This window comes from Phocoena phocoena, chromosome 1 (genome assembly GCF_963924675.1).
Source record: "Phocoena phocoena chromosome 1, mPhoPho1.1, whole genome shotgun sequence".
NCBI lineage: Eukaryota > Metazoa > Chordata > Mammalia > Artiodactyla > Phocoenidae > Phocoena > Phocoena phocoena.
In genome coordinates, this window is record NC_089219.1 from 136401403 (window position 1) to 136423171 (window position 21769).

At 38.4% G+C, this 21769-nt stretch overlaps 1 protein-coding gene across 2 annotated transcripts in view; it reads right to left on the reverse strand.

Moving 5' to 3' along the window:
• ACBD6 (acyl-CoA binding domain containing 6) overlaps window positions 1–21769 on the reverse strand; it is a 236325-nt gene that overhangs the window by 15136 nt on the left and 199420 nt on the right. For both annotated transcript variants that reach the window (XR_010656122.1, XM_065882184.1), the window contains one exon: window positions 12783–12813. Coding sequence is in view for 1 of the 2 variants with exons in the window: in XM_065882184.1 (XP_065738256.1) it covers window positions 12783–12813 (31 nt within the window). In the remaining variant the exon portion in view is untranslated. The remainder of the gene's footprint in view (window positions 1–12782; window positions 12814–21769) is intronic.

The following is a 21769-nucleotide window of genomic DNA, read 5'->3' on the forward strand; positions in this document are numbered from 1 at the left end:
GACTTCAAGACTTATGATAATGCTATAATAATTAAGACAGTATGGTATTGGCAAAAGAATAGAAAAACAGATCAATGGAATAGAATAGAGAGCCCAGAAACAGACCAACGTAAATACTGGATATAAATATCATGGAGTAAGTCTCTCCAGGAAGGCAGTAAAGGGTGTTGGGACCCTTCCATTGCCTTAATGCACTAGCTAGAACTTCCAGTACAATGTTGAATCAAAGTGGAGAGAGTGGACAGCTCTGCCTTGTTCCCAGTCAGAAGGAAAGCATTCAGCACTTTACCATTAAGGATGATGTTAGCTATTGATTTCTTCAGGCTGAAGAAATTCCCTCTATTCCTATTTTGCTGTTTTTTTTTTTGTTTTTTGTTGTTTTTTCCAAATCATGAAGGAGGTTGAATTTTTCAATGGCTTTTTCTACATATATGGAGATGATCATATGTTTTATTTTTGGTTTTGATTTGTCTGATATGGTGAAATACAATGATTTTCAGCTGCTGAAGCAACCTTAGATTCCTGGGATAAACACATTTGGTTATAATTACCCTTTTTGTATATTGCTATGTTCAATTTGCTAACATTTTATTAAAGATTTTTTGCATCTATATTCATGAGACTTATCAGCCTGTAGTTTTCTTTTCCTCTAGGGTCTTCTTCTGGTTTTGCTATTAGGGTGATGTTAGTCTCACAGAATTAGTTTGGCAGTGTTCCCTCCTCTTATTTTCTGGAAGAGTTTGTGTGTAGAACCAGTATTATTTCTTCCTTAAATATTTAGTAGAATTCACAGTGAAGCAATCAGGGCCTGGAGATTTTGCTGTGGGAAAGTTTTCAGTAACAATTCTCAATCTCTTCAATAGATATATGGCTATCTAGGTTCTCTATTTCTTTTGAGAGAATGTTGTTAGTTTGTGTCTCTAGGAAGTGTGTCCATTTACTCTAAGTTATCTAATTTATTGGTAAAAAGCTGTTAATAATGTTCCCTTATTTGCTTCATAATATCTGTAGGATCTGTGTTGATGATTCCATTTCTGAAATTAATTTGTTTTTCCTCTTCTAAATTGGTCTGGCTAGAGGTCTATCAGTTTTATTGACCTTTTTAAAGGTTTTCAATGGTTTCATTGACTTTTGGTTTTCTATTTCAATGATTTCTGCTCGGACCTTTATTTTTATTACAATGCTTATCTTGAGCTTACTTTGCTTTTCTTTTTCAAAAAATTTTTAAGGTAGAATCTTAGATTGTTGATTTGAGACCTTTTTTAATAAAAGATCCAATTTTCCTCTAAGCACTGTTCTAGCTGCATCTCACAACTTTTGGTGGCATGTTTTCATTTCATTCAATTCAAAATATTTTATTTCTCTTGGAATTTCTTCTTTGACCTATGAGTTATTTAGAAGTGTGTTGAAGTTTCATACAATTAGGAATTTTCCAGATACGTGTCTGTTATTAATTTCTAATTTAATTCTGTGGTGGTCACAGAGCAAACTTTGTATGATTTCTTTTATGCTTGTTAAGGTTAGTTTTATGGCCTAGAATATGGTCTGTCTTGGTAAATGTTCCATGTGTACTTGAAACAATGTATATTGTGTATATTAGGTATAATGTTCTATAAATGTCAATTAGGTCAAGTTGGTTGATAGTATGGTTCAAGTCTTTCAAATCCTTGCTGAACTTTTATCTACTTGCTCTATCAATTACTCATTTATTGCTTGAAAAGGGCTGTTTTTTCCGTGCTTTCTTGAATGCAGAACATTGTGTGTAGGAGGACAGAGGAGGCTGAAGTAAATAATACTATTTACACCCAGAAATGGTCATGCCTTTTCTTCTGTTATGCCATCAGTATGGGTGTTGAGTCAATCTAGTCAGCGGTTGAACCGGGTTTGGTTTTGTTGTTACTATGTATAACCTCAGCGCATCACACACTTAAATTCCTCCAGCTGTGGGCTGCTGCTGCCTTATGCTTAGTGTGAGGCCCGGGTGCCTGAGGGTGTTTTTTTTTTAGAATTCTCACTCCACCCTTGGCTTTCAGTTGTCTCTGCACACCCACCACAGTCTCTCTGTACTTTTTCTCTTCATCCATCGATAAGACTGCTACTGCTTATTACTCAGAGTGAGGCTCATGGTGAGAGTGGGATAGAGTTCTTTGTCCTTTTAGTCTAGTCTCAGTCTTAGGCCCTCAGGGGTGGCAATTTCTCAGTGTTCTTGCATCCTCCCTGCCCCTGCAAATGTCAGCCAAATTCTGCCTCGTGTGAAAGAAAACATGTCTTGAGTGGGAACTCCCTGTCCAGCCCCCAGGGGCAAGAGATCTCTGCTTTGTGTCAGCACAGGATCTGGAGCCCAGGGGCTCCCTGTCCTGCCACAGTGGCAGACAGGGTTTGCTTTCACTCCTCCTCCAAAGGCAGTGGATATCTGCCTAGGCCCAGGAACAGGAAGAGAGAATAGAAGAGCTTTCTGCTTTTCCCCCAGTGGCTTAAGGATTTTTCTTTGTATGAAATAAGGGTCTAGGGAAGTGGCAGGATTTCATGCCTGTGTGCCACTGAGGAGGGATCTCTCTGTTCTCAATTTGTCTTACAGCACCCAGTTAATGAAAAAAAGTACATGTGAAAAATCTTTTTGGGTCTGAGGCTCCCAGTTATTCTAAAATGTCACCTTAAGAATTTGTTAATTTTAGCTGTTTTCTTATCTGCTTTTATGGTGGCTGCCTATTCCTTGGGTGCTCTATCAAAGGTGAAACCGTTGGTGTATCTTATAGGGGCTTGTCATTCTTTGGAATTCGGTTTACTTTGCTGACACGCAACTTCTACTATCTGATGGGTTTAAGAAAAGTCACAATTTTGTAGACTATCTAGCATTTTCTTCTTGTTAGTGTGGAAGCACTGTTCTGTTGCAGTTTTCTGTCTTAAGTGGAAGCAGAACTCTCCGGGAGTTTGGTCTTAAATGATTTAGTAGTGACGTTTCTTCTTTTGCACTTTGTTGGTACTCATGTATAGATAAAAGAGCTTCTTTCTATGGCTCCCTCACCTGTCTTCTCTTCCCTGGTGGGTGCTTTCAGCTCAGGGCTCCCTGGCTATATGCTGTGAAGTGGGCATAGAGCCAAGAGCCAAAACCAGGTTGTGATAAGTTACAAATTTGTGACAGCTTTGGTGATTCTTTCTATTATCCAGCCTGACAGACTTAGGTACCAAACTCTAATTTATAATAGCACAGACTCAGAGGTGGTTCTAAGGGAACAGTGGTGGAAGGCAGAAATTTTTCTGAGCTAAAATCAGACCATCTGGCAACCCTATCTCTCTGCCTTTAGTGGGATTTCTTAGAAGGCTACTAGAATTATAAATGTTAAATTAATATTTGAATAAGTGAAAAGAGAGTAGGAGAAAAAGGTACAGAAAGGCAAATTTGCCTATTCTAATCCTGGGACAGGTGTTAATGGACTGAGATCATGTTTTGGGGTATGCCTTAGATAGGAAGGAAGGCAGAGACAGGGTATATTTACCAATAGAGTGTTTAGGATTATAACATCCCTTTGAGAGTTTAAAATCATCTCCCCAAATAATGAACATTTTTATTTTACATTTTTGAAAGGTTTTACCATGAATCACTGTACACCAAGTTAGATTCCAGTGGAAGACAGTCTCTTAGAAAACATAACAAAGTTAAAGACACATTGCCAATATCAAGTAGCTGTGAATAGAGGATATTTATCCTGTTAAAACTAGCTACATGACATTTATATTTTAAGGAATAATCATTTAACATTTTTGCCACAGCTGTCAGTCTCAACTTGTTATGAGAAACACTTGGTTAGGTTTTAAAATTGGAACTTTTTTTTTTAACATCTTTATTGGAGTATAATTGCTTCACAATGGTGTGTTAGTTTCTGCTCTACAACAAAGTGAATCAGTTATACATACACATATGTTCCCATATCTCTTCCCTCTTGCATCTCCCTCCCTCCCACCCTCCCTATCCCACCCCTCTAGGTGGTCACAAAGCACCGAGCTGATCTCCCTGTGCTATGCGGCTGCTTCCCACTAGCTATCCATTTTATGTTTGCTAGTGTATATATGTCCATGCCACTCTCTCACTTTGTCCCAGCTTACCCTTCCCCCTCCCCATATCCTCAAGTCCATTCTCTAGTAGGTCTGCGCCTCTATTCCTGTCTTATCCCTAGGTTCTTCATGACATTTTTTTCCTTAAATTCCATATATATGTGTTAGCATATGGTATTTGTCTTTCTCTTCCTGACTTACTTCACTCTGTATGACAGACTCTAGGTCCATCCACCTCACTACAAATAACTCAATTTCGTTTCCTTTTATGGCTGAGTAACATTCCATTGTATATATGTGCCACATCTTCTTTATCCGTTCATCCGATGATGGACACTTAGGTTGGTTCCATCTTCTGGCTATTGTAAATAGAGCTGCAATGAACATTTTGGTACATGACTTTTTTTTTTTGCGGTACGCAGGCCTCTCACTGTTGTGGCCTCTCCCCTTGCGGAGCATAGGCTCCAGATGTGCAGGCTCAGCGGCCATGGCTCACGGGCCTAGCCGCTCCGCGGCATGTGGGATCTTCCTGGACCGGGGGCACAAACCTATGTCCCCTGCATCTGCAGGCGGACTCTCAACCACTGCGCCACCAGGGAAGCCCCCATGACTCTTTTTGAATTATGGTTTTCTCAGGGTATATGCCCAGTAGTGGGATTGCTGGGTCATATGGTAGTTCTATTTGTAGTTTTTTAAGGAACCTCCATACTGTTCTCTATAGTGGCTGTACCATAAAATTGGAACTAAAGCAGTATCAGAGGAATGAATTTCCCAGTGTATAAATCTGTGATACACGGTAACAACTACCATGGTCTGTCAGATCACACTTTAGCTCAAATCTAACCCAACACTTGAGACTGCTGAGCGTGAAGATCAGGCTAAACAGCTGTGTATTATGGCCGAAGACACTAAGCTGGCCTTCTCAGACAAAGGGGCATTAATTTCATACAAATCTGTAGGATGATGGGACTTTTCCAGTAGTGAGATATGGTATAATCTATGAGTACTAACCCAGGAATGGAGCTTAAATGTTTAAGTTTCACATGCAGAGGACTACTGCCAACCAGCTGAGAAAAGGCTTAACTGGGCTGTATAACAATCCCCTAACCTAACCAATGTAAACGAAATTTTAGCTCAACTGTAACTATAAAGTGAGATTTAAATTTGGAATTTAAGGGTTGCAAAATAGTACCTCAGAGTAAGGGATATGGTACCCACAAAGAAAGGAGTTTTATTAACAAATGCCTGGGTTTATGCAAAGACAGACTGATATGAGAGCAAAAGCAATCAGGAAGTTGTAGTAGAAAAAAAAAGACGGGAAGAGAAAGACTGATTTAAAGGATAAGGGGAAAGCACACAGGTGAATCTTACCCCAGTATGAGGAGGGCATTTGTAGTACCTCTTGGAGAGTCACTGTTGATAGGCATCAATTATGTTTATGTTTAGCATAGAGCCTATGGCAGGTATAGGTGCCTAACAGACAGTTTTTGAAAATATATGCTCTGTGCTCCCAATTAGATGGTGAGCTACTTGATTATATGCTTTTCTATATTCTCCTCTTCATCTAACACAGTATTAGGGATTAGTATTTGCTCAAAATTCATTAGTTAATTGATTTCTCTGCCTTTGGCATCGTCAGTGAAGCACAGTTCACAAGGCAGAGTCCTCTTTCAGAAATGTATGAGCTGCCCTCCCCCTCAAAATGGACAAAGACAAAGAAGATGACAGCGGGATGAGAAGGAAAGGGTGCTAACATTTTACCAAATTAATGAGGGGATACTGGTGCCCACAATGTGCTGGGAAATACAAAAACAGTCATAAGCCCATCTCGGAAAAGCCTGAGCAAGCCTATAGGGATTAGAACAGTTGCTGAATTTACGGTACCCTGGGAACCTCTATTTGTCAAGTGCCATAGATGCAGCCCTGACACTGGCACAGGTGAAGATGAATTTTCATTCAGAGCAGTGAGCCTTCTGACTCCATTAATCCTCAGGGTTTTGATGATGAATTTCTTTCTTTTTTTATTTTATTTATTTTCACTCTAATGCCTCCTCCCACTGCCCTGTAACAGCGTGCAAGGAACAGAACAGATGGTGCTTTACGTGGAAGACCAAGGGCTCATGAGGATACAAAGCCTGCCCACTCTGAAATCACATGACTGCACGTGCAAGGAAAAGCCCTGATTTCCCCTGGGAGACACAGATGCAATGATGTTAGTATTCCCAGTGGAGGGGGAGGAGGGGAGGGCTAACAGGCCATTTACAAGGAAGCCCACACTTACACTAATATACTCTTCAGCAGGGACCATGTTTAAGTCACAAAATAACGGGAGGACCAATATCTGAAGATTCAGAAACACCAAAGGAAAACAGAGGCGGATGAAGGTTTTAGTATGTTGCTACGCAAAGCGCATGTAGAGCGAACTAGTAAGGACATACAGTAGTAGAACACTGGCCTCTAGTTAACCTGCCGTTGGCTCTGACCCAGTTTTAATCGGAAGAAGGCAGGATTTACAACCTGCTTAAGGATGGAGTTTGACAACTGCTATAATCAGAAGAGCTGTCAACACAAGGACAGCTGTCAAGCCAAACTGTAATTCATAAAAAATAATAGCTAAGCCCCCAAGACATCCCCAACATTGTCTGCAATCACTGGATTTAACTATATTTATAGTGTTATGAAAGTTCCAAGAATAGATTAAGGGTCCTAAAATAAAATAAAATCAACAAATAGCTATTGAGTGCCTATTAAATAAAAAGATTAAATAACATTAAATGACCAAATGGATAAAATATGCCCAGCAGATTCCCTGGCATATAGTAGGTGCTTAATAAATGGCAATTATTATTATTGTTACATGCCAAGCTCTGTTTTGACAACCTTAAAATCGGGCAAAAGTCTAGTGACCTAGTAAGAAAATCTAGATTAAAAATTAATCACACCTAAAGTGATCATTAAAGTATTAATTTCACAAAACATTCCTGAGTTGTCAGAATATTTTAGTTTTATATATTTGTAATGCCAAAACCTCTAACTAATGATATTACTGGAATGTTTAATTATCTTGATTATAACATATATGGTATTTGTTTTGTTCTTTCTACAATGAATAATATAATCTGAGAGATAGATAGAAATAGAAATCATTTTACTAGATCAATTTTGGGCAGGATTCCTGAATCAGGGATAATTTTTATGATTGTCTAAACTCTCAGTGAACAGAAATAGGAATATGCAGGTGCACAAATGGACACATATATATGTGTTTACTCACAAGTACAGTTTTGAAAAATAGCCTGACCCACTGACCAAGGTGACCAACGATAAAAGACTTTCATTTATTTCTATAAAAGACTATCTTCCACAAAATAATGTGTGCTCTAAAAGGATACTAGGACTGTAATTATTTACAGAGTTATGAAAAGACGACTGGAAGTGGAATCAGAAGATCTGGACAAGTGTCTTGGCTCTGTCACCTACAGCTTGTGTTACCCTGTCAAGGTCATTTCACCTATCTGGACTGCAGTTTTTCATCTGCAAATGTAGGAAAACAAGGCCTAGCTCAGACATCTGTTGGAAAGGTTAGGAGATTTTATATATGAAAACAGTAACACCACCATCTTATATCTGCCTAGGTCTGGATTTTTTTTTTGTATGTGTCTAATTAGAGTATAAAATACATACAGAATAATACCAAAACAATAAACATAAACTTTCTTAAGATAAATTTATCCATGTAACTAGCACACAGATCAAGAATCAGCTCATCATTAGAATCTCAGAAGCACCCCTGCCCTGTTAATCCCTTCCAAATGCCACCTACCCAGTTCCCCAAGGTGACCATTATCCTGTCTGCTAATGCTGGAGATGAGTTTTTCCTGTTTTTGATCTTCATATAAATGGAAGCATATAGTACATACTGAGTTCAGGATGCCAGATACAAAACAGTATGTTCATGAGATTCATCATTTTACACTCAGTGTCTCTTTTACAATTCCATTGCATTATCTTTCTGTACTGCCTTTTAGAGCTACCTTTCAGTTCACCATAATTTTTTTTTTGTGCCAATTCTGCACTTTAACCTATTCATATTGTAAGATTTCTATATTTTTTCTCTTATTGAAGTTTTATTTGATTCTCTTTCAAATCTGCTTGTTCTTTTTTGGAGTGTCTTGTTCCTGTGTTCTTGATTCCTTGATTTTATACAATCTTTTTCTGATAATTTCTATCCAATAGTTTTACTTAAATTCCTTAAAGTCTAATCCTCTGGTTTACTATGTCTGCTGACATTCACTCAGGTGTAATCTGTAATTCCGGATTGTGAGCTCATTTTCAGCAGAACTTCTTTCTGTAGGAATTTTGTGCTGCATTGGTTGGGGATGTGTCTCTCAAGAGAAGTTTAGCATTTGCTTCTGCCAGTTCCTTTAGGGGTAACCAGCCTAGTACACTTATGTTCATTTCTCAACTTGAGAATTTCTGAAACAGAGTATAAATTTAAACCCCAAACTTGCATGAGGTGGGGCTTTTCTTCCACCCAGATTCTGGTCTGTGGCAGATAAGCTTGTTTTCTTTCCTTACAACTAGTGGGTCACCTTTTTCTAATCTAATCTAATTTAACTTCTTTTTCCTACCGAGGATGCAGTCCTTTGAAAGTGCTGGGTTACTCTGGATGCAGGTCTCAGTTCCAACTTCCCATTACTCAAGAAGCAACATTTCCAGGGTTTGTTGGCATTGAAACCCAAGCCCACAGTTTCCCCAGATTAGACAGTGTTAACTCACACACTAGCACTATGGTTATCGGGTCCTTGTTTATTGGCTGGGAGGTGAAGGACACCCAATGTCTGGGGACATCTGTTACCTTGAAAAGGATGTTTGGTATATTTTATACAGCAAGTAGTAGGTGCTCATTAAATATTTGTTGAATGAATGAAATATAATTGTTTTTATAGTACTAATAGAGCCTATGATATTTAGATTTAAAATAATTTAAATTTGAAATAATTTAAACTGAATCTTCAAATAGATACATGCATACAGTTCCAAATACAGAAGTCATTAAAGGGTTTATAGGAAAACACTTTTATCCTGTGCTTGTATTCTAGCGCCACACTTCTTCCCTTAGGCAACCAACATTCACTTTTTGTGTATCGTTCCACTTACTAGCAAATGTGGACAGATACATTCATGGCAGCACAGCATATGCACTGTTCTGCACCTTATTCCTTTCACTTAACAATATATCTTAGAGACTTTTCCATATCAGTACATAAAGAATATACAGCTTATTTTGAAGCCAGTCAGAAAGACCTTTCAGGGACTTTCCTGGCGGTCCAGTGGTTAAGACTTTGTGCTTCTGATGCAGGGGGCGTGGGTTTGATCCCTGGTCAGGGAACTAAGATCCCACATGCCGCACAGTGCAGCCAAAAAAAAAAAAAAAAATCCCAACCCTGCGGCTATACAGAAATGAAGTTTACACATATCAAACTTCAATGGACACATTCCCACATCTGTACAGGCATTCACCCCTAACGGTTAACTAAGGATGACAGAGTGACTCATCTACATTCTCAAGGGCATGTTTAGTCTGGTTTAACTGTTTCTACAGTTTCTGGATGGAGAAATGAAAGGAAAATACAAAACATGCCACAGAGAAGGCACTAAAAAATGTCTAATGAGTGGATGAAAGAAGGAATGAGGGGATGAAAATAAGAACTGATTTAGCACAGCACGTGGTTGCATTGGTGGAGTTGTCTTTCTAAGCCGAGCAGTGAACTCTGGACCTTATGCATGTATATTGAAATAAAAAGTTTGCCTGGCTTCTTGAAGCCAGGCATCAGGAAGAAGGCGCAGCCCTGAATTTTAGGCTGACGGCCTCACAACCACTGTTGAAGAGTTTCCTTTTTTCCCTTTCAGATTATCTGTGGTTGTTTGACTAATGTCAAGTTCAAACAGCTAGGGAGGTAGCTGAGAAACGTTTTTTCCTGGGTCGAAAATTAGAGTTAAGAGTAGCCAGCATTTGGTGATGTCAGAGGAGCTATCTGACAGAATTCTATAAACACCTTTGCAGAGTGAGAGATGTGAGTGCTGTGGAAGGAGGCAGGGGAAGGCATTTGTTTTTCTCTCCTTTCCTGGTAAATCTAGATATATGGGTTTGAATCTCTGGCTCTCTTAGGTAAGTTTATTAACTTCTTTGAGTTTTGATTTCCTCATTTATAAACTGGGGAAAACAATAATTACTTCGGAGGGCTGTTTATAGAAAGGAGCCTAGTGATTACCTGTATACTGTGATAGATATGCATTCTTTTTGGCTGCCTTGGGTCTTTGTTGCTGCACGCGGGCTTTCTCTAGTTGCGACGAGTGGGGGCTACTCTTTGTCGCAGTGCACGGGCTTTTCATTGTGGTGGCTTCTCTTGTTGCGGAGCACAGGCTCTAGGCGTGCCGGTTTCAGTAGTTGCAGCACGTGGGCTCAGTAGCTGTGGCTCATGGGCTCTAGGGCACAGGCTCAGTAGTTGTGTAGCACGGGCTTAGCTGCTCCGTGGCATGTGGGATCTTCCCAGACCAGGGATTGAACCCATGTCGCCTGCAATGGCAAGTGGATTCTTAAGCACCGCACCACCAGGGGAGTCCTGGATATGCGCATTTTTAATGGCACACCTTTCAAAGGCATTTGGTAACACAGAATATACATATATGCATATATGTGTGTATATATATGCAATTTAAAATAACTATTTTAAGTACAGAATACAGAGGATATAAAGGCTAATTAAACAAGTTTTTGGCTATTACAAGTAATGCTACAATACATGTTCTTAATTATGTCTCATTATATACATTTGGGGGAGTATTTCTAGGGAATATACTAGAAGTGAAATTGCTGGATTGTATGGTATGTGTACCTTCAACTTCACTAGACTTTGCCAAATTCATCTCCAAAGTGATTGCAACAGTTGACACTCACAACAGCAATGTACGAGAGTTCTTGTTCCTCTACATCCTAATGCTAATCTTTGTAAATGTTTACATGTTGCCAATCTGTGTGAAGTTGTATCTAAATGTATTAAGCTGCATTCCCTGATTATCGTTGGGAGACAATTCTCCAAGGGACTCTCATGTTTCTGCACCCCTTGTGAGCAGAGGTAATGACAGCTTTTATTCTGGACTATCTTTCCAAAAATGTTTATATAGTGAACAGCCTTCAACAACAGAGGTACTGTTTATTTCCAGAGTGGAAGGCAGGTTTATTGTCCAGTACAGTAAACATATGTATTCTCCAGAGCAAAGGTTGAGCAGGTCTTCTGGCAGCTTATTATAAAAGACTAGAGTTCCCTAAGCTTAGGATTTCTAAGCTATGACACACTATGTGTGCAGGACCTACCTGGGCTTTTCTTCATAGCTCCAGTGGGACTCAAGGGGAAATAACACAAACACAAAGCTCATGCTGCTTGCTATGCTGTGAATAATAGTCTTTTGTCTCTGATCCATGAGTTGTGTGTCTTTTGCCAGCATCCATAAGACTGTACCAAGCTAATCTGTTAGTCTGCAAGCAGAGTACAATAGCAGACTATTCATAGTTCTTGAAAGTTATTGGTGAAGGTGAGCATCTTGTTTATCGGTTATTTGGCTCTTCCCATTTATGAGCTGACTATCTGTTTTTTGGAGTCTATTTTTTCCATTTGATTGTCTTTTTTTAAAAAATAAATTTATTTTATTTATTTATTTTTGGCTGTGTTGTGTCTTCATTGCTGCACACGGGCTTTCTCTAGTCGTGGTGAGCGGGGGCTACTCTTCGTTGTGGTGAGTGGGCTTCTCATTGCAGTAGCTTCTCTTGTTGTGGAGCATGGGCTCTAGGCGCGGGCTTCAGTAGTTGTGGTGCACGGGCTCAGTAGCTGTGGCTTGTGGGCTCTAGAGCGCAGGCTCAGTAGTTGTGGCACACGGGCTTAGTTGCTCTGCAGCATGTGGGATCTTGCCGGACCAGGGCTCAAACCCATGTCCCCTGTGTTGGCAGGCAGGTTCTTAACCACTGCGCCACCAGGGAAGCCCTGATTTTCTTTCTTACTGACTGGGAGATGTTCTTGATATATTCTGGTTTAAATATCGATGGCTGTCTTTTATTCAACCATATTCACACCCAAATAGATTAAAAGTAACAACACTTTTTCTGGTACTTTACAGTTTACAAAATACTTCAATATCTTTTACTTCACTGAAATTACCCAGTAGCTCTTCGAGAGCCATATTATTTCCATTACAGATTATCCTCTGTTTTACAGATTACTTAAGTGAAGATTAGTTAACCACGCTAATCAGCTAATAGGGGAAATAAGTTAAAAAATAAAATCTATTTTTCTTCACTTCAACTACATCAAGAAAGCATTTCTCATAGGAGAGATTCTAGCCCCTAAGTGACAGTGATTAGCATCTTACTTGTCACTGACAGTAGCAAGAATGGAATAATAAATTTTCAAAAGGAGACTGGAGGAGCCTCCGTTTCTATTGATTGTATAGAAATGCTCAATTTACTGTGAATGTGTCCATAAGAATTTTAACATATCTCCAAGTTTACAGGTTATTAATCTGTTTTTTTTCTTTTTTTCTTTTCTTTTTAGTTATTGTATTTCTGCTAGTGGCTAGGCATTTTTCTAAGCACTATGTTGGGCTGGACAAAATTGAGATAAACAAATAGAGAGAAGCCAAATATAATTAGTAATAATTTAAAAGCATCTTACCATAATGTAGAGCTGTTTGACCTTCATTGTCCTATAAAAGAAACAAACAGTATATTTTAGAACCCAAGGTATTGCAAAAGTATGAAGGTACATACGTTACAGCAAATACATATGATATACCAAAGTTCCATAGGTTTAAAAGATACAGGAAAGGAAGTCAGTTCTCTGAGCCTCACAGTAACTTTTGACCAAACTCTCCATCTAGGAGAAAAGGAGAATGCTGAATGGTGACTTGTACACTACAGCAGCTACAGTTAGAATGACAGGATAACCAGACCTGCAGTTAGTGGCAGAAAAATGGACTCTGTATATCACTTATCTTGCTAGTATTATAGTGTTTTTTTCTAAGCACATTCCCAAAACCTATCTAAGAAGTCTATGATTTACAGTAAGAGTTAGTAGCTTTTTAATCCCTTTTCAAAGATTCACTGATTCCAGGCTTGTAACACTAGGTTTCCCAATCATATCAAATATCATAAATGTGATTTCAAAGCACACAAAGTCCTACAAGTTGTTAAAGTCAAAAGTTCCCACATATACTCAGGAATTAACTGTTCAGTTAATTTTTTTATTCCTTTAAGACCAAGATACTCTAACTACATAAACTAGTTATAGCACAGATAAGTCTTTTTTAGCAATGCTATTTCTTTTAACTTAATTTTTATTTTATATTGGAGTATAGTTGATTTACAATGTTGTTAGTTTCAGGTGTACCACGAAGTGATTCAGTCATACGTATACCTATATCTATTGTTTTTCAGATTCTTTTCCCATAAAGGCTATTACAGAATATTGAGTAGAGTTCTCTGTGCTATACAGCAGGTCCTTGTTGGTTATCTATTTTATATATAGTAATGTGTCTATGTTAATCTCAAACTCCTAATTTATCCCTCCCCCCGCCTCTCCCCTTTGGTAAACATAAGTTTTTGAAATCTCTGAGTCTGTTCTGTTTTGTAAATAAGTTCATTTGTATCATTTTTTTGGATTCCACATATAAGTTATAACATATATTTGTCTTTCTCTGACTTCATTTAGTATGATAATCTCTAGGTCCATCCATTTTGTTGCAAATGGCATTATTTCATTCATTTTTTAAGGCTAATATTCTATTGTATATATGTACTACATCTTCTATATCCATTCCTCTGTTGATGTACACTTAGGTTGCTTCTACGTCTTGGCTACTGTAAACAGCGCTGCAATGAACACTGGGGTGCATTTATCCTTTCAAACCATGGTTTTCTCCAGATATATGCCCAGGACTGGGATTGCTTGGTCATATGGTAGTTCTGTTCTTAGTTTTTTAAGGAACCTCCACACTGTTCTCCATAGTGGTTGTACCAGTTTACATTCCCACCAAAAGTGTAGGAGGGGTTCCCTTTTCTCCACACCCTCTCCAGCATTTATTGTTTGTAGACTTTTTGATGATGGCCATTCTGACTGGTGTGAGGTGATTCCTCATTGTAGTTTTGATTTGCATTTCTCTAATGATTAGCCATGTTGAGCATCTTTTCATGTGCTTTTTGGCCATCTGTATGTCTTTCTTTAGAGAAATGTCTATTTAGATCTTCTGCCCACTTTTTGGTTGGGTTTTTTTTTTTTTGATATTGAGCTGAATGAGCTGTTTGTAAATTTTAGAGATTAATCCTTGGTCGGTTGCTTCGTTTGCAAATATTTTCCCCCATCCTATGGGTTGTCTTTTCATTTTAATTATGGCTTTCTTTGCTGTGCAGAAGCTTTTAAGTTTAATTAGGTCCCATTTGTTTATTTTTGTTTTTATTTTCATTACTCTAGGAGGTGGATCCAAAAAGATATTGCTGCAGCTTATGTCAAAGAGTGTTCTGCCTATGTTTTCCTCTAAGGGTTTTATAATATCCGGTCTTACATTTAGGTCTTTAATCCATCTTGAGTTTACTTTTGTGTATGGTGTTAGGGAGTGTTTTAATTTCATTCTTTTACATGTAGCTGTCCAGTTTTCCCAGCACCATTTATTGAAGAGATTGTCTTTTCTCCATTGTATATTCTTTCCTCCTTTGTCATAGATTAGTTGACCACAGCTGTGTGGGTTTATTTCTGGACTTTCTATCCTGTCCCACTGATCTATATTTCTGTTTTTATGCCAGTACCATACTGTTTTGACTACTGTAGCTTTGTAGTACAGTCTGAAGTCAGGGAGCCTGATTCCTCCAGCTCTGTTTTTCTTTCTCAGGATTGCTTTGGCTATTCAGGGTCTTTTGTGTTTCCGTACAAATTTAAAACTTTTTTGTTCTAGTTCTGTGAAAACTGCTATTGGTAATTTGATTGGGATTGCATTGAATCTGTAGATTGCCTTGGGAAGTATAGTCATTTTCACAATGTTGAGTCTTCCAATCCAAGAACATGGTATATCTTTCCATCTAAGCAATGCTATTTCTTAAGCTGAGAGCAGGTAATCACATTACATGAGCAACACAAAATCAGGATTAAGTACAGGTGAAAAGTAGAATTTAGTTGATATGCATTTAGTATGTGCATGGCCATTATTAAGCCCCTGGTAATTAAGAATAAATGATTAACCATTATTGTGAATAACTGAGACAGGGTGGTATTATGATTTAAATCAACTACTCTTGGACAAGCCATATCTACTTTTCCCATTTCCTAAAAGCTGAATGTGGCAGTTGGTTCCCAGAAGGTTTTGGGTGTGGTTCTTTCTATTTAATCTCCTAAGAAGAAAAGCAAAAAGCTGCCACAGAGAGCTTATTTTCTGGTTCAGATAGGTAGTAAGAAAAAAGTCATGCCTTAAGGGCTTTTTAACACCTAGAGAAGCTTGGCAGGGATAACAGCTGGTGGGGGTAGAGAAACAACTTTGAGGCAATACAGTTTAATTAAACTGTTTTCTACCAGGGAATAAGAGTTCTCATTGGATTTGGAGGTGAGGGGCGGGTGGGTGGGAGGAGATATGAAAGAAGTAATTTTGAGGAACCCTGTGAGTAGGGTAGACTCTTCTGAGGTGCAACAGTGGCTATGTTTGGGATGCCCATTACACAGCATAAGGATAATAATAAACTCTTAAGAGGAGTAAAAGATGGAAAGCAGCATCAAGAAGTCAGGAAGAGATAATTTTTGTCTACTACTTTTTTGTGTTTTTCAATACAGCCCCTACTTTGCTCCCAGCTCCTCTCTGCCTTGCCCTGCCCTTGAGGTTAAGGGCAGGTAGGAGAAGAGAGCTGAGGCAGCTACAGTAAACAGGATTGAAGAGATGATTATGTGGGGCAGCACAACAGTGTGAAGTTGTACTCCAGAGTATTGGACTTGCCTTGCCTGACTATGGCCAAGGGCAGTTTTGAAAGAACTGCACTGCCCATTATGGCTTTAGACTCATATCTGCTTTGCTAGTTTACAGAGTTAATCTGTAAAAGTGTGTGTGTGTATATATATGGGTACACACATTTGATGTGTTTATACATTCACATTTATAGCTTAAATGCCCAGCATCAGAAAGCAATTTCAGAAAGAGTTTAATCTACTGCAGTTTCAGGACTCTAACTCATGCATCCATCATGCAAGGTTATATTTTCCACAATTATCCTCTTTAGAAACTAGTTCTCTTGCTATTTGTGCATAACTTTCTTGTTTAATCACTGTGTTCATATATACTCAAAGTTCAGTTTCATTCTATTTGTAATTGCTTATCTTCACTAGAGAGGTGGAAGCATAATTAATTTATTTTAGTCACTTTTACCAATGAATACTAAATCTCTACCTCCACCCCAACTTCTAACTGATTAATTAAAAATGTTTATTATGCTCCTACTATGGCCCAGGCACTGTTCTAGGTACTGGGAACAAAGAGGTGACAAAAACAGAGAAGGTCTTTCATGTTATAAATCTTACATTCTAGTTATAGGTGAAGTAGTAAGCAAATAAATCTATTCTATAATAGTGATATGTGCTCTGAGAAAAAAGGCATAATAGAGTCTAGCGTGATGTGGGATGCTATTTTATTTTTATTTATTTATTTTTTTGCGGTACGCGGGCCTCTCACTGTTGTGGCCTCTCCCGTTGCGAAGCACAGGCTCTGGACGCGCAGGCTCAGCGGCCACGGCTCACGGGCCCAGCCGCTCCGCGGCATGCGGGATCTTCCCGGACCGGGGCACGAACCCGTGTGCCCTGCATCGGCAGGCAGACTCTCAATCACTGCGCCACCAGGGAAGCCCTGGGATGCTATTTTAGATAGAAAGAACAAGGAAGAGCTTTATGAGAAGATATGTACACACAGACAATTGAGGAAGAGTCTAGGGTAGCCATGGAACACAAGCTGAGCAAATCATAGCATCCATCATCCTCCTGGTCTAAAAGTAAGCAAGTCACTCAAGCCAAATCAATTAGAGTTTTCTCTCAGGATTAAAAAAAATGGAGCTAGGAGATAGAGGTGTGTATGCAGAAAAGGTCTTTTGCTCTCTGGTCAAAAGAAAATGGTGTAGTGAATAAAGACAGATACAAAAAGATAAATATTGTAGCATCCCACTTATATATGAAGTGCTTAGAGTAGTCAAATTCAGAGAGACAGAAACAGAATAGTGGTTACTAGGGGCTGGAGGGAGGGAGGAATGGGGAGTTATTGTTCAATGGGTACAGATTTTCAGTATGGGATGATGAAAACGTTCTGGAGATGGGTAGTGGTGATGGTTGCACACAATGTGAATGTACTTAATGCCACTGACCTGTGCACCTAAAAATGCTTAATTTTCTCATGTATATCTTAACACAATTTTTTAAAAAAGAAAAAAAAAAGCAAAAGATGTGGGCCAAAAACGTATACAAGTAGCACTGTTCTCCACTTTTTGGAGAAAACTGGTCTGCGGTAGGAGAGAATGAAGTATCCACAAAGAAGTAGTGGTGAAAGATCCAGAGAGAGTGAGTCTCTGGTTCTTGTCATTCCAGCTACGCCCTTGCCTTTCCTGGTTAGGTGAGCCAACAACGAAATACCCTCTAGGCAAATGTGATCTTTTTGTCACTTGCAAACAAGAGTCCTGACTAATATAGAACTCAAGGCAATTTGTGACCCAAGCCTTGGTCATCTTCCTCCCAATTTTGTGACCACTGATGCCCAGTAAGAATACCTATCTCGACTCCCACAGCTGTAAATGCTCTTCACTCTGCTTGAAAACTTTCCTCCAACCTTATAGTGTTTTGCTCTTTTCTCCTATTTTAAAAGTCATCTTTGATATATTTAACCATTTTAAGTAGACCTACAGTCCCTAAATTTCTTTTATTTGAGCTCAGGGAGAGGAAACAGGTGGTGCTACACGTGATGTTTGTGGTGCTGCCTGAGATTTGAGTATTATTGATTGCTTCCTGTGTGCTTTATAATTTTAGACTGTAAATTCATTTTAAGTGGGGTTTTATCTGTGAAAAATTCTGTGCTGTATTCTCTGGATTGAGATTCTGTCCCTCCAGAATGATTTTGCTTTTGTTTCTGCCAGACACCACGGAGATATTAGCAGTCTGAACACTTTAAGTAGTGTAAATTATTTTTAACATCTTTATAGGAGTATAATTGCTTTACATTGTTGTGTTAGTTGCTGCTAAATAACAAAGTGAATCAGCTATATATATACATACATCCCCATAGGCCTCCCGCTTGCGTCTCCCTCCCACCCTCCAGGTCACAGAGCACCGAGTTGATCTCCCTGCGCTATGCAGCCGCTTCCCACTACCTATCTAACATTTCGTAGTGTATATATGTCAGTGCCACTCTCACTTTGTCTCAGCTTACCATTCTCCCTCCCTGTGTCCTCAAGTCCATTCTCTACGTCTGCGTCTTTATTCCTGTCCTGCCCCCTAGGTACTTTATTTTTTAGATTCCATACATATGTGTTAGCATATGGTATTTGTTTTTCTCTGACTTACTTCACTCTGTATGAGACTCTAGGTCCATCCACCTCACAACAAATAATCCAATTTCTTTTCTTTTTATGGCTGAGTAATATTCCACTGTATATACGTGCCACATCTTCTTTATCCATTCATCTGTTCATGGACACTTAGGTTGCTTCCATGTCCTGGCTATTGTAAGTAGTGCTACAATGATCATTGTCGTACATGACTCTTTTTGAATTACGGTTTTCTCAGGGCATATGCCCAGTAGTGGGATTGCTGGGTCATATGGTAGTTCTGTTTTTAGTTTTTTAAGGAACCTCCATACTGTTATCCATAATGGCTCTACCAATTTACATTCCCACCAACAGTACAAGAGGGTTCCCTTTTCTCCACACCCTCTCCAGAATTTATTGTTTGTAGATTTTTTTCTGACTGGTGTGAGATAATATCTCATTGTAGTTTTGATTTGGATTTCTCTAATGATTAATGATGTTGTGCATTCTTTCATGTGTTTGTTGGCTATCTGTATATCTTCTTGGGAGAAATGTCTATTTAGGTCTTCTGCCCATTTTTGGATTGGGTTGTTTTGTTGATACTGAGCTGCATGAGCTGCTTGTATATTTTGGAGATTAATCCTTTGTCAGTTGCTTTATTTGAAAATATTTTCTCCCATTCTAAGGGTTCTCTTTGTTTTGTTTAGGGTTTCCTTAGCTGTGCAAAACCTTTTAAGTTTTATTAGGTCCCATTTGTTTATTTTTATTTCCATTCCCCTGGGAGGTGGGTCAAAAAGGATCTTGCTGTGATATATGTCACAGAGTGTTCTGCCTATGTTTTCCTCTAAGAGTTTGATAGTGTCTGGCCTTACATTTAGGTCTTCAATCCATTTTGAGTTTATTTTTGTGTGTGGTGTTAGGAAGTGTTCTAATTTCATTCTTTTACATGTAGCTGTCCACTTCTCCCAACACCACTTATTGAAGAGGCTGTCTTTTCTCCATTGTATATTCTTGCCTCCTTTATCAAAGTTAAGGTGACCATATGTGCATGGGTTTATCTCTGAGATGTCTATCCTGTTTCATTGATCTATATTTCTGTTTTTGTGCCAGTACCATACTGTCTTGATTACTGTAGCTTTGTAGTACAGTCTGAAGTCAGGGAGCCTGATTCCTCCAGCTCTGTTTTTCTTTCTCAGGATTGCTTTGGCTATTCAGGGTCTTTTGTGTTTCCATACAAGTTGTGAAATTTTTTGTTCTAGTTCTGTGAAAAATGCCATTGGTAGTTTGAAAGGGACTGCACTGAATCCGTAGATTGCTTTGGGTAGTATAGTCATTTTCACAATGTTGATTCTTCCAGTCCAAGAACATGGCATTTCTCTCCATCTGTTGGTATCATCTTTAATTTCTTTCAACGGTGCCTTATAGTTTTCTGTATACAGGTCTTTTGTATCCCTAGGTAGGTTTATTCCTAGGTATTTTATTCTCTTTGTTGCAATAGTAAATGGCAGTGTTTCCTTATTTTGTCTTTCAGATTTTTCATCATTAGTGTATAGGAATGCCAGAGATTTCTGTGCATTAATTTTGTATTCTGCTACTTTACCAAATTCATTGATTAGCTCTAGTAGTTTTCTGATAGCATCTTTAGGATTGTCTATGTATAGTGTCATGTCATCTGTAAACAGTGACAGTTTTACTTCTTCTTTTCTGATTTGGATTCCTTTTATTTCTTTTTCTTCTATTATGCTGTAGCTAAAACTTCCAAAACTATGCTGAATAATAGTGGTGAGAGTGGGCAACCTTCTCTTACTCCTGATCTTAGTGGAAATCGTTTCAGTGTTTCACCATTGAGAATGATGTTGGCTGTGTGTTTGTCATATATGAGCTTTATTATGTTGAGTAGGTTTTCTCTATGCCTACTTTCTGGAGAGTTTTTAATCATAAATGGGTGTTGAAATTTGTTGAAAGCTTTTTCTGCATCGATTGAGATTATCATATGCTTTCTATCCTTCAATTTGTTAATATGGTGTATCACATTGATTGATTTGCATATATTGAAGAATCCTTGCATTCCTGGGATAAACCCCACTTGATCATGTGTATGATCCTTTTAATGTGATGCTGGATCCTGTTTGCTAGTATTTTGTTGAGGATTTTTGCATGTGTGTTCCTCAGTGATACTGGCCTGTAGTTTTCTTTTTTTGTAACATCTTGTCTGGTTTTGGTATCAGGGTGACGGTGGCCTCATACAATGACTTTGGGAGTGTTCCTCCCTCTGCTACATTTTGGAAGAGTTTGAGAAGTATAGGTGTTAACTCTTCCGTAAATGTTTGATAGAATTCACCTGTGAATCCATCTGGTCCTGGGCATTTGTATGTTGGAAGATTTTTAATCACAGTTTCAATTTCAGTCCTTGTGATTGGTCTGTTTATATTTTCTTTTTCTTCCTGGTTCAGTCTCAGAAGGTTGTGCTTTTCTAAGAATTTGTCCATTTCTTCCAGGTTGTCCATTTTATTGGCACAGAGTTGCTTGTAGTAATCTCTCATGATCCTTTGTATTTCTGCAGTGTCAGTGGTTACTTCTTTTTCATTTCTAATTCTATTGAGTCTTCTCCCTTTTTTCTTGATGCATCTGGCTAATGGTTTATCAATTTTGTTTATCTTCTCAAAGAACCAGCTTTTAGTTTTATTGATCTTTGCTACTGTTTCCTTCATTTCTTTTTCATTTATTTCTGATCTGATCTTCATGATTTCTTTCCTCTGCTAACTTTGGGGTTTTTTGGTTCTTCTCTCATTTCTTTAGGTGTAAGGTTAGGTTGTTTATTTGAGATTTTTCTTGTTTCTTGAGGTAGGATTGTATTGCTACAAACTTCCCTCTTAGAACTGCTTTTCCTGTATCCCATAGGTTTTGGGCCATTGTGTTTTCATTGTCATTTGTTTCTAGGTATTTTTTTATTTCCTCGGTGATCTCTTGGTTATTTAGTAGCGTATTGTTTAGCCTCCATGTGTTTGTATTTTTTACAGTTTTTCTTTTTCCCTGTAATTGACATCTAGTCTCATAGTGTTGTGGTCGGAAAAGGTACTTGATACATTTTCAATTTTCTTAAATTTACCAAGGCTTGATTTGTAACCC